Here is a 14,193-nt window from a genome sequence, read left to right on the forward strand (position 1 = left end):
ACAGGTGTTTTAACAGTGTTGTACAGTAGAGATGAGCTGATCATGTGACTGTGTTAGCGATAGAAGAGCAGCACGGCTGATTCAGTGAGGCGTCTGGAAGAGGCGTCCAGAGCTGTGAAGTCTCCACACTGATCACTCGTGGGGAAATATCCTCCTCCGCCGATGCAGTACTGCAGAACACACACACACACACATCAGACTGACTCCTTCACAACATCACGGTCTGAGAATCACATGACTTACGTGCTGAGGACTGCACTGGGTCGGCTTGACTCCAGAGCACATGGCCATGGCAGCTTGATCCACACTAAACACTCGGAAGGTGACGAAGCCAGACTCGAACTCCTCTGAGAAACACACACACACACACACAACATTTCTGCATCTGCATCCTCTGTGCTTCATCATCAGTGTGTCGAGGGCCTGTTTACTCCTGCACACATGCGTTCTCTCTGCGCCGACACTGTTGCTAGAGTAAGAGCTCGAGCTGCTGCGTCTTGGACCAGCTGTAGTTTGTTGATTAAGCGTGCAGGGCAACCCCCCAGTAGAGCATTACGCCGTGTCCTAACTACACGCAACGCGACGCGCGATAAAAGCTTCTTCTCCATGTTAATCAGAGTGTTTGTCCTAACCCGCCGCGACGGCGACACGCTACAATTCTATTTTAGAAACGGTCTCTATTTTTCTGCGACGTCGGGCCGCGCTACATTTTTTTGTAAATTTGGAGTGCTGTCAGTACAGAGATCAACGACAAAAATCGGTGTTGCCTACACCGTGTTATCCTCTTTTTAAAATTTGCACCCTGTTGACTTCAATGGGGCAAGTTTTAAACCTGCTTTTAGCCTCTTAACATCCTTGATGTGTCATTACAAGTGCCCAGCCAATGTGAGTGATTCCTTCAGAGTGAACACGGGTGAATCTGACTGCAGTAGATGTGAAAGATATGAATAAAAATGATGTTAATTCAGCCAGCGCAAATACCTGTATTTACTTCCTGTTTTCGGTCGAAGTCCACAGTAGTCGATTGTCGAGTTCACGCGCATACGCTATCACGTATATAACTCGACAATTGACTACTGTGGACTTCGACCGGTAAAATTGACCGGAGTTCTCCTTTAAAAGCGTGTCATGTGACTTTGAATATCATTTAGTGCTCCAGCTTTGTAGCTGTAAAAGAAACAATGGATAATTCACCTCAGACCTCGAAATTAAACAAATGGAAACAAGAACGTTAAAACTGTGAACAAACAAGTGTATTATTTGACAAAGATTGTTTTAGTAACTCAGTCGCCTATGTATTTTTTAAATGGTGTAATATTTGTGAATTTGATTATGGAGCTACTTATCCATTTTCTTGCGAGTGCCATCAAGATTACTCTCTGGTGCTGTGCACTTGCCGCGAGACTCCGCCCACACGCTGCTCTGACTGGCTGACTCCGCCCACACGCTGTTCTGATTGGCTGTGATTTTTGACTGACGTTGTGGCGTCTCACAGTCGCGTCGCGTCTAGTGTGGACAGACACACTGCCTGTCGCTGGAATTTTATCTCATCGCGTGTAGTTAGGACACGGTGTTACAATAATGTCATAAACGCATAACTTATTGTTCCGCATTTGTCATTGAGAGTATATGACGTAATTTAGATACATTTTTAAGATGGAAGAATGCGGTTTTACAAATGACAAATGAAAGATTGGTATCAGAGAGCACACCCAGGTTCCTAACCGACGACGAAGACTTAACAGAGCAGCCATCAAGTGTTAGACAGTATTCTAGATTATTACGTGAGGAAGTTTTTTGTCCAATAATTAGAAACTCTGTTTTTTCAGAATTTAGTAGTAGGAAATTACGAGTCATCCAATTTTTTATATCTGCTATGCATTCCGTTAATTTTGTGAATTGGTAAGTTTCGATAGGGCATGAAGAAATATAGAGCTGAGTATCATCGGCATAACAGTGAAAGCTAATTCCATGTTTCCTAATGATATCTCCTAAGGGTAGCATGTACAGAGTGAACAGCAGCGGTCCTAGTACTGAGCCTTGTGGTACGCCATACTGAACTTGTGATCGATGAGACATCTCTTCAAGCTAAGTGTAAATGAAACGGTTTTAACATCGTCGGTCCAGATCCGACCCACATCTGGGCCGTGTGGAATCCATGTGTACCGGATGTGGGCCGGATCTGGGCCGACACTATGTTGCTGTATGGGCCGATAGCCACAAACGCATGACGTGAGCAGGTGTAAACAGGCCCTGTGATGTGAAGTAGAGTTCAGTACTTCCAGCAGACGGCCCGTATAAGTCTGCAGTCGAGTCTTTGTCTCCCGTGTCAAACACCACCGGACTGACGGCTCCCACGTCACTGTCACACCGTCCGGCTCCGAACCGCACCGGGAACTTCTGTTACACATTCACAAAACATCTCATTGTCAGCTCAAGTGGCACATGTTCACATTTGTTCAATGAAAACACTAATAAAAATGCTTTAAAACAATTAGATTTTCCCCCAGAGTTATTTTATTGGGGATGTATAGGGTCAGTCGAGGTTCAGTGTCAGTCAACGGGAGTTTTTGTAGTTGCACAAATGCCTTTTTCTTCGAGGAAAGTCACTACAGGCAAACACATTGGTTTTCTCAGGCACTGCTCAGGCTTGAGATTCTGGGCTATTTGCTTCCATAGCATGTCTTTTTTCAGACTCGAGGAAAGAAAACCTCCAAAATGTACATTTAGCTGTTTATTTTAATACACTTTATCTATTTGTATCTGTAGATTTACATTATCTTGATTTTTTTTCACTCTTTTTACCCTCTAGATAATTTCTTCAGAAATCTTTACACACACCAAACTTTACAGTTTGATTCCTATCTACAAACAGCAACATAGTGTCAGCCCGGATCTGTTGCTGTCTGGGTATATTCTGAAGGTTTGCTTATATTGCATTCATCTGATATACATTTAACATTTTATTCTTAGAAACATGGTAAAAAAAAAAAAAAAAAAAAAAAAAAAAAAATTGATTTACCATGATCTACAGCATGATTTATGGAGTGATAAAACAAGATTAAACCGTAAAAAAAAAAAAAAAAAAAAAACTCTAATATATCAACAAAATTTCTGTTTCCTCAAAATGTATGCAAATTAGCACATATTTAAAGTCCCCCTGTAGTCAATAATTTTATCCCTTAAAACTCATCTTTGATCACCAAAATGACATTTAACCAAAGACAGTCTCAAAAACACGCTTTGAAATCGCTGGTGTTTCTGACGTCACAAACTACCTTGTAACCAATCAGATCAACGTGTGATCGTCAACCAGTGGATCTCTGAGCTGAGTGAGTGAGTGGAGGCGGGGCTCATTTGCATATTCATAGAACCACGCATACTAAATGAGGCAAGGGTGTCGAGTTACATCCAAGATATTTTATGGCATGAAGAAAAACATTTAAATGTGTAATTTTGGTGATCAAAGATGAGTTTTAAGGGATAAAATGATTGACTACAAGGGGACTTTAATAAATGGTGTGGAAAGCAAAAGCTTGTATTATTGTTTCATCTGCGTCCACTGCAAATCACACCTTATTTTCCGGCCTAAGCTTTTCCGGGTCAGTACATCTACCTTGGGTTGTTTTGTGTAGGCTAGTGTAAAAGATGTCAGATATGGGATAATTTTAGATGTAAACTCCCAGACAGCAACATAGTGTCAACCCAGATCCGGCCCTCATGTGCCGGATGTGGGGCGGATCTGGGCCGACACTATGTTGTTGTCTGGGCTGGTTGTCAAAAAATTGGATCCAGTCAACAAGCATCAGTGTAAATGTGGCCTACTCTTTAGAAGCAGAACATCTGTGCATGTTGGATCTTTATTCTGCAGGGCGACTGCAGACAGGAGAGTGTGTCTGACCTTGAATAGGTGGTAAAGGTTCCCAGTGTCTCTCAGGAACCCGCTCTCTGTGTGGTAGCGCAGGACTGCAGAAGACGTCCAGTTGCTCAGCTGCTCGTTGTTGGGAATGTGCCACACGGACACGTCTTGAGCAGGGATGTCGTAGTAGCCTGGATTCTGTGGGATTCGACAACATTCGGCCATCAGATTATCAGTAACAGACTCTCAGTCTCAGTGGAGTCAGTGATGTAGGAGTGAGAGGGGCTCGTTGTCACACACTTGTTTTAAAAACTTCCACTTCCACACATGCATGACGAAACTTGTTGTATTTACTAGTTGCCATATCAACACTATATAGAGAAAAAAAAATTTACATTCAGAAATCTTTGGAAGATATCACTGAACATTTATTTGACCACAGCAAAGTAAATTTCTTATGTTAATTAATTTTTCATCTCTGTTTTTTGTGTTTATTTAAAATTAGACAAATCTGGTATTATTTTAATCTTATATCTGTTATTTAACAGGTAATGCTGATCTAACAGCAGAAGACACTAGCAGGGTTTGAACCGGGGCATGTTGTCACACTGTGTTACAATGAGCCTCTAATAGAACTATGATACTCTATTCTAGACTTTTATCAATTCTATTGAGAAACCAGAAGAAAAAGGTGAGTAAAGACTGAGAGTCAATGTTCTGTAATGATGAATTATTATTATGTTTTGAACTGTGCTGTATAGCTGTGTTTTGCAGTGTTTGTTGTCAAACTCAATAATTGTTTCTTTTTAATTATTGAAAAATTCCATCATTTTATATAAAAAGTCAATAATTGTATTTTATTGACACAATATTTTAGTTTTAGTTTTTGATTGGATCAGATAACATTTTAATCTGTCATATGGTCGTGTTATAATGTACTCCACCTATGGGGCATGTTGTCACACTCACTTCCATTCTTTCAGGGTAACTCAATAAAAAAATAAACACTGTATTAATGAAACATAACCACATAATTGTACTAGACATGTGTCCCAGACAGTAACAAAGTGTCGGCCCAGATCCGGCCCACATCTGGGCCGTGTGGAATCCACCGGATGTGGGCCGGATCTGGGCCGACACAATGTTGCTGTGAAAATACTCTGAACCTTAAGTCGGTTTACACAAACTGAGAAAGTGTAACAGTGTGAGGTCTCCCCTGCCTTGTAGTCATCGCTGGTGGAGCCCTCTGCGGTGCCGAAGGTGTGTGTGTTGGCCCACGAGCCGTCTCCCTCGGGCCGGTTCTGGTCGTTCCCCTGCTGGCTGGACCAGCGGTCTCCAGAAGAGCACTTTCCTCGGATGTTGTTCTCATGAACGCTGGCCACCAGAGTCCACCCGCCTCCCGCCGAGCTCATGTCACAGAACGTCTGGTAATACGTGCCGCTCGCTGTGCTCAAGATGTACATGCCGTCTGACGAGAAACAGCCCAGATACACTTTCAGAACGGGCTTACTCGCTCTCTCTTTATTCTGATGGTCCCTTTAACACATTCTGTTACCTTTACTCAACTGAAAGCTTGTAAACAGCCTTACATTAAATCATCATATAAAACAAATTGAAGTATGTGAATTATGGAGTGACCAAATAATGTCAAACTAATCAAAATTATGTATAATTACATGCAACTAACCCTCAACCACATCCTAATCCTTCCCTAACCCTATAGTAAGTACATGTGGTTAATTAATAATATGCAGTACTTACATGTATAATTACACTGTAATAATTACACCTTAAAATCAAGTGTAACCCAACACTCTTGTGTTTGAGCTTCTTCTCTGTCCAGCTCTGCTCAATGTGGACACTCAACAAACTTTAAATGCTTTAAATCAGTTTAATGCTTTCAATACTATTCCTTCTATTCCAGTACTAACAATACTTTTTAAAAATGAATATATTGTTAAAAAAACATTTTCAACATTGATAATAATCAAATGTTTCTTGATCATTAAATCGTCATATTAGAGTGATTTGTGAAGGATCATGTGACACTGAAGACTGGAGTAATGATGCTGAACACTCAGCTTTGATCACAGGAATAAATTACACTTTACTGTATATTCACATAGAGAACAAAGATTCACATATATATTCACTTCTCAAACACAAGAGTGTTTGGTTACACTTTATTTAAAAAATGTGATTAAAAAAGAAAAACAATGAGAAATATAAATTCATTAAGTGTGTCTGAGCGTTTGACTGGTGGCATATTTGAGTTGTCAGGATGAAATCTAACAGAGATATGGCAGCACTAACCCTCTTTGACGTCATATTTGTCCCGGATCTCCAGGCAGCTTCGAGCGATAGTCCTCAGTCTCGCGTGATACTTGCCCAGCTCGGGGTTAATGTAGGTGCCGTTGATGAGGATCGGCTTCGGGGTGATAGCGGCTCCCAGAACTGCAGACAACAAGACAGAGATGTGATGACCACCACGCCTACAACTAATCTGCCCCACAGCAACATAGTGTCGGCCCAGATCCGGGCCGTGTGCGATCCAGGTGTGCCAGATGTGGGCCGGATCTGGGCCGACACTATGTTGCTGTCCGGGAATGAGTTAAGTGTAGCTCCACATTTCAGAATAATTTCACATCACACTTGCAACAAATGCTTTTCAGTCTTTTCTTCACTATTCTTAAATCAAGATGCATTTACTAAAGTAGTAAAATGCCATACGATATTATGTCTTGTTTTCTGGGGAATGATCTGCCAGTGGGGTAAGAAAAATAATCTTGTTTCTGTTTGAATTAACATTATTTTTTATTACCCCATTGGCAGATCATTTAGCGTGCTTTAAGCAAAAACTCTCTTAATTTTGATTGATTTCCCCAGAAAACAAGACAATATCTTAAGTCATTTTACTCATCTAGTAAATGCATCTTGATATTTGGACTGGACTCAAGACAGAAGTAGTGAGTTGTGAAAGCGTGTTTGGAGTGTGTCCACTCACCGGAGCGCTGCAGGTGCAGAACACACATCAGGAATGACACGCAGCGGAGCATAGTGTTGAGTTCCAGCTCTCAGTCTCGTCTGATGAACACTGTTCTGTCCTGCAGCTTTTATCTCCCATCATCCCAGCGGATATCTGGAGTAAAACGGCCTTATTGTGCAACACCAGCTCAGTGTGTACTCATCAAACACACAGTAAAGCCAGGGCTGGAAATCAGGGAAATGCCCATTACTGAAACACCAATACATCATCATAGACTGTTTACTTTTTCTGCAACTTATCAGTTTGTTATTGAACATTACATCCCATATTTATGTTCTCGGCACGTGCTTTCATCACAACACATTACGGGAAAGTGCATGTATTTGTGAAAGTGATGAATGCACTGGATCATTGGCATTCGTTGAGTTTGATTCTGAGATTATGTTCTTATATGAAATAAATGGTAAAATCTAAATTAATTGGCTTTATTCAAGTCAAAAATACTATTTAACATCTCAGAATGAACCTATTAATCCATTCAAATATATATGGTTTATTATGTGAAGCAGTTTTTACTGTGAATGTTTCTTTTTCGTGTCCATCTAGCTGTTGCTTTGTTTGTCTCCTGTATTTCTCTGTTTGCCTCTTGGGTGTTTTACACTGAAGCTTCTGATAAAAACTGTGTGATTGTGCAGACTTAAACCTGTTCTGTGGCCAGCGGGACGTTTGCTTGCACACTGAACCCAGCCAAGGCCAATGTCCACTGAAGTGTGTCCGTCAGTATCGGCTTCATTCAGGCATTTCCCAATCGCTGATAATCTGCTGAATTCCCCAGATCGGATCCTTCCCGAGTGCTTTCGGGAATTTAGCACATCACAGAATATCAGTTGTTAGGCAATGTGGTTTGTGAAATATCTGGCAATAATTCACAATTTGCTTGTTTTTAATCTGTATTATAAAACACAAAACTATTTTTCTTCCTTGTCAAATAGAGAAAAATATTATTATTTGATTATGCTTATTTTATTAGTATGACTACTGTAACTACTGAACTCTATAGAGAGATGAATTTACAGTCCTGATACACTCACCAACCATTGCTCTTGCTTGGCATCTTTCTGAAGTGTCAGATTAAAAATGTTTTTTTAAATCAGATGCGTATCCAATATCTGAACGAGTATCTGATTTCACAAGGCGATCTCTTTTAATGATTTTTAATCTTCAGCAAATGTGATGTTTATCTAAGGTAATTTTTGTTTGTTAGTATGGTTGAATTGGATCATAGGTCGGCAGCAAAGACATTGCTTAAAGTGAGATTACATTAAGTAATACATTAAGTATATTGTGTTATTTAACATAATTGTTGCAGATTTGCATAATATTCTCAGTTTGCATTTCACTGTTTTTATTAATTTGTATTAATTGTTTGTGTAAGTCCATCCATCCATCCATCCATCTTCCTCCAGTCATCCAGGGCCGGGTTGCGGGGGCAGCAGTCTAAGCAGAGATGCCCAGACTTCCCTCTCCCTAGACACTTCCTCCAGCTCTTCCGGGGGGACACCGAGGCGTTCCCAGGCCAGCCGGGAGACATAGTCTCTCCAGCGTGTCCTAGGTCTTCCCCGGGGTCTCCTCCCAGTGGGACGTGCCCGGAACACCTTCCCGGGAAGGCGTCCAGGAGGCATCCGGAACAGATGCCCGAGCCACCTCAGCTGGCCCCTCTCGATATGGAGGAGCAGCGGCTCTACTCTGAGCTCCTCCCAAGTGAGCGAGCTTCTCACCCTATCTCTAAGGGATCACCCAGCCACCCTGCGGAGAAAGCTCATTTCGGCCACCTGTATCCGGGATCTTGTCCTTTCGGTCATGACCCAAAGCTCATGACCATAGGTGAGAGTAGGAACGTAGATTGACCGGTAAATCGAGAGCTTCGCCTTCCAGCTCAGCTCTTTCTTCACGGTACATCGACCGAATTACTGCAGAAGCTGCACCGATCTGTCTGTCAATCTCCCGTTCCATCCTTCCCTCACTCGTGAACAAAACCCCAAGATGCTTAAACTCCTCCACTTGAGGCAGGAACTCTCCACCAACCTGAAGTGGGCAAGCCACCCTTTTCCGACTGAGGACCATGGCCTCGGATTTGGAGGTGCTGATTCTCATCCCGGCCGCTTCACACTCGGCTGCAAACTGTCCCAGTGCATGCTGAAGGTCCCGGTTTGATGAAGCCAACACGACAACATCATCTGCAAAGAGCAGAGACGAAATCGTGTTGTCACCAAACCTGCCCCCCTCCGGCCCCTGGCTGCGCCTAGAAATTCTGTCCATAAAAATTATGAACAGAACCGGCGACAAAGGGCAGCCCTGCCGGAGTCCAACATGCACCGGGAACAAGTCTGACTTACTGCCGGCAATGCGAACCAAGCTCCTGCTTCGGTCGTACAGGGACCGAACAGCCCTTAGTAAAGGACCCCGAACCCCATACTCCCAGAGCACCCTCCACAGGCCGCCGCGAGGGACACAGTTGAATGCCTTCTCCAAATCCACAAAGCACATGTGGACTGGTTGGGCAAACTCCCATGAACCCTCCAGCACCCTGTAGAGGGTATAGAGCTGGTCCAGTGTTCCACGGCCTGGACGAAAACCACACTGTTCCTCCTGGATCCGAGGTTCTACTATCGGCCGTATTCTCCTCTCCAGTACCCTGGCATAGACTTTCCCAGGGAGGCTGAGAAGTGTAATCCCCCTATAGTTGGAACACACCCTCCGGTCCCCCTTCTTAAAAAGAGGGACCACCACCCCGGTCTGCCATCCCAAGGCACTGTCCCCGACCGCCACGCGATGCTGCAGAGGCGTGTCAGCCAAGACAGCCCCACAACATCCAGAGACTTGAGGTACTCAGGGCGGATCTCATCCACCCCGGTGGCTTGCCACCGAGGAGCTTCTTGACTACCTCTGTGATTTCAGCTTGGGTGATGGACGAGTCCGCCTCCGAGCCCTCAGCCTCTGCTTCCTCAATGGAAGACGTGACGGCGGGATTGAGGAGATCCTCGAAGTATTCTTTCCACCGTCCAACAACATCCCCAGTTGAGGTCAACAGCTCCCCACCTCTACTGTAGACAGCGTTAGTAGTGCACTGCTTCCCCCTCCTGAGGCTCCGGACGGTTTGCCAGAATCTCTTCGAGGCCAGCCGATAGTCCTTCTCCATGGCCTCACCGAACTCCTCCCAGGCCCGAGTTTTTGCCTCCACAACCACCCGGGCTGCAGTTCGCTTGGCCTGCCGGTACCCGTCAGCTGCCTCAGGAGTCCCGCAAGCCAACCAGGCCCGATAGGACTCCTTCTTCAGCTTGACGGCATCCCTTACTTCCGGTGTCCACCACCGGGTTCGGGGATTGCCGCCTCGACAGGCACCGGAGACCTTACGGCCACAGCTCCGATCGGCCGCTTCGACAATGGAGGTGGAGAACATGGTCCACTCGGACTCAATATCTCCAGCCTCCCTCGGGATCCGGTCGAAGCTCCGCCGGAGGTGGAAGTTGAAGATCTCTCTGACAGGAGACTCGGCCAAACGTTCCCAGCAGACCCTCACAATACGCTTGGGTCTGCCGAGTCTGTCCAGCTTCCTCCCCCGCCATCGGATCCAACTCACCACCAGGTGGTGATCAGTTGACAGCTCCGCCCCTCTCTTCACCCGAGACATACGGCCACAGGTCAGATGAAACGACCACAAAGTCGATCATCGACCTACGGCCTAGGGTGTCCTGGTGCCACGTGCACTGGTGGACACCCTTATGCTTGAACATGGTGTTCGTTATGGACAAACTGTAACTAGAGACTCCAAGAAGGCCGGGTACTCTACACTGCCGTTTGGCCCGTAGGCACACACGACAGTGAGAGACCTATCCCCGACCCGAAGGCGCAGGGAAACGACCCTCTCGTTCACCGGGGTGAACTCCAACACATGGCGGCTGAGCTGGGGGGCTATAAGCAAACCCACACCAGCCTCTCACCATGGGCAACACCAGAGTGGTGAAGAGTCCATCCTCTCTCGAGGAGTGTGGTTCCAGAGCCCAAGCCGTGCGTGGAGGTGATCCCGACTATCTCTAGTTGGAACCTCTCGACCTCACGCACAAGCTCAGGCTTTTTGTGTAAGTGAGATGAATAAATGCTCACATTTAGTGTTGAACTACAATCCCCATCATGTTCACACACAGCGCAGACAGCAACATAGTGTCGGCCCAGATCCGGCCCACATCCGGTACTCATGGATTCCACACGGCCCGGATGTGGGCCGGATCTGGGCCACACTATGTTGCTGTCTGGTCTTGCCATTCGCGAGAGACTGTCCATGAATTTTCTTGGCGATGATTTTTCCAGGGTAGGTTGCCAGGTCTTTCACCAACTTTCCCCATTACACGGCTTGGGACTCACACACACCTGCACACACACCTATGGACAATTTAACGTTCCCAATTCCCCTATAAACCAGAGCACGCACAAGAAGAACATGCAAACTGCACAAATACACTGAGCGGCCCTTTCTCTCTGTAAACCAGCATACATCTGTCTTTATGTCTCTCTCTGGTGATCACCTATCCTGTCTTGGCTCCTGTCTTAAAATGAACACTTAAAATGAACACCCTGAACCTGGTCCAAAACGCAGCAGCTCGAGAAGGGGCGTCAGACAGGGGGTAATAGTGGAACTGAGTAACAGGGGCCCTTGGCGAAGGGGGGGCCCCACAAAGATATATTGATATATATTGGTGTTGTGAGGGGCCCACCTCTTGGTTCTGTGACCAGGGCCCAACATTTGATGCTACGCCCCTGTGTGTGACCATATTAGCCCGGTTCTGACAACACTGCATTGGCTCCCTATTAAACATCATATAGCTCCGCAGTGCTTGAGCGAGCTCTTAACGCATTATAGTCCTTCACGTCTATTGCGATCTCAAAATTCCGGCCAGTTGATAATACCTAGAATATCAAAATCGACTGCTGGCGGTAGATCCTTCTCCTATTTAGCACCAAAACTCTGGAACAGTCTTCCTACCATTGTCCGGGAAACTAAAAACGCATCTCTTTGGCCTAGCATACACATAACACATTATAGACTTCTATAATAACTCAATGTCAGGCTGCATAGATTAGATCAGCCGGAACTGGGAACACTTCCCATAAATCCTGATGTGCTCATCATTACCTCAGTCATCCCCTGCGCAGGCATCGGCCATGACAGGCTCGGCTCTCGCTCTGTCCTCAGGTGAGACTGAATCACGGCACCTGTGGAGGAGTGTGTCAGGGCTGGCTCGTGTCTCGACAGGCTCATGAACACACAAGGTGGTGTGTGTGTGTGTGTGTGTGTGTGAGGGAGATCCTCAGAGGACGCTTGCAGAGAATATCACCTGTAGAACTGAAAGAGTGAGATGCTAATATAATAATGAGGATAATAAGAGTTAACTTGAAGTCCAAGACAGAGAGTCCGAGCTCAGGATTGACTCAATTTACAAGATTAGAGAAAACCTCTTTACAATAAGGTTCATTATTTAAAATTAATGTATTAACTAACATGAACTAACAATGAGCAATACATCTGTTACTGTATTTATTAATATTTGCTAATGTTAGTTATTAAAAATACAGCTGTTCTTTACAGTTAGTTCACAGTGCATTAACTAATGTTAACAAACACAACCTTTGATTTAATAACATATTAGTGAATGCTGAAATTAATATTAACTAAGATTAATAAATGCTGTAGAAGTATTTTTCATTCTTAGCTCATGTTAAGGTAGTTGACTAATGAACATTATTGCAGAGTGTGACCCAAACATTTGTTGTAAAAGTCATCTCATGTTGCTTGTCAGTTACTGAAGTGTTTCTAAGAAATTACCAGCATTTTCTCTGTGTTTGTGGTTATGAAAGTCGGGGTTAAATGCTTAACGGATAATGTAGAGCGAGGCGGCTGTTATAGTGAATACACCTAATTTATGATTATTAATGTGATAGGGGAAAAGGCAATAAATAAGGCAAAAAAAGTTCAGTAGTTAACAGACTCCAATTCCTCAAGTAAACCATACACTTTCTTTCTTTTTTTTTTACATTTCATAGCAAAATACTAAACAGATCAAATGACAATTTATTACAGCTAATAAAAAACATTTGCTGTCATGATCCTACATCATATATATCATGCATTTAGTATGCATTATTTGTAGGGGTGTAACAGTATATTGTCTCAGTTATCGTTGAAGGTGGACAGGGGTCATCATAGGCACTCTGATTGGTCTTTGGCCCCATACGCAGCAGAATGTGATGCACTGTGACACATTCCTCCCATGTAAAGCGACCTTGAGCTATGGACCTTGAGCACTATATAAATAAAATGTCTTCTTCTTCCCATAACATCATTAAAGTTGTGTGTGACTTATGCCACACTAGAGCTTCTGTTGGCTCGGACCAGACGGGATAGCCTTCATTGCCCTCATCCATCGATGAGTCTTGGGTGTCCAACACCTTGTCGCCGGTGTGTGTTCGTCCCTCCTCGGACACTGTTGGTAAATCCTCACCACTGCTGACCGGGAGCGACACACAAGCCTTGAGTTTCAGAGATACTCTGACCCAGTCACCTTGCATTAACAATCTGGCCCTTGTCAAAGCCACTCTGATCTTTATTCCTGCCCATTACACTGACAAAGATTTGAGCATGACAGAAAATTCATGTTGAAATTTATGATTGGTGTTTTTGATATAAACTCCCTTTGCACTCTTTTTTTGTTTTTTAGATACTTATTCTGTTGTACGGCACAATGGCCAACTACTGTTGTGTTTATGTGCTACATAAAGAACATTTGATTTGATTTGATTTGATCATGACAGACCTGGAGAAACTCTCTGACAAATAAAGAGCAATAAATAAAACATGTATAAGCATTTTGAGTTTATAATTAATAGTTTTGTATTTTAATTGATCTTTTGTGTTTTATTCAAAGTTTTACAGCATTATTTTTTAACATTTCAATGCAGGTCCATTTTGAATACATTTTACCTGAAGAAATTCTGATGTGCCCATTTGACCTGTTTGTACACACCTAAAGGTGATCATAAACTCATAAACTCTTACAACACTAACCAGGAAGAGATTGACTTTATTTCTCCTTTCTGTCACACCGACTTTGTCTCAACAAAAGCAAGAATAAGCAATCAATGGAGAACAAAGAGAAAAACTTTACAGAAGGATTTTTGTGATGTTCATTTCTGAACAGACAGCAGATCTTTGATTCTCATTGTGATTCATTTTTGAAAACCATCGTTCATAAAGTGAAAGTAGAGTTTAGTTTGTGAGACTCAAACGGTGAAA

General features: G+C 43.8%; 1 protein-coding gene across 1 annotated transcript in view; it reads right to left on the bottom strand.

Moving 5' to 3' along the window:
• Positions 1 to 6,998, bottom strand: part of itln3 (intelectin 3) — a 7,043-nt gene extending 45 nt beyond the window's left edge. Inside the window, exons 1-7 of the mRNA XM_079892707.1 lie at positions 6,864 to 6,998; positions 6,173 to 6,313; positions 5,080 to 5,327; positions 3,902 to 4,057; positions 2,280 to 2,400; positions 244 to 347; positions 1 to 170 (exon numbers count right to left, since the gene is read on the bottom strand). The exon at positions 1 to 170 is cut by the window's left edge and continues 45 nt beyond it. Coding sequence (XP_079748833.1) covers positions 54 to 170; positions 244 to 347; positions 2,280 to 2,400; positions 3,902 to 4,057; positions 5,080 to 5,327; positions 6,173 to 6,313; positions 6,864 to 6,915 — 939 coding nt within the window. The 5' untranslated portion in view covers positions 6,916 to 6,998 and the 3' untranslated portion in view covers positions 1 to 53. The remainder of the gene's footprint in view (positions 171 to 243; positions 348 to 2,279; positions 2,401 to 3,901; positions 4,058 to 5,079; positions 5,328 to 6,172; positions 6,314 to 6,863) is intronic.
• Between the last annotated feature and the right edge of the window lie 7,195 nt (positions 6,999 to 14,193).

This window comes from Squalius cephalus, assembly GCF_949319135.1.
Source record: "Squalius cephalus genome assembly, chromosome: 14".
Lineage (NCBI taxonomy): Eukaryota > Metazoa > Chordata > Actinopteri > Cypriniformes > Leuciscidae > Squalius > Squalius cephalus.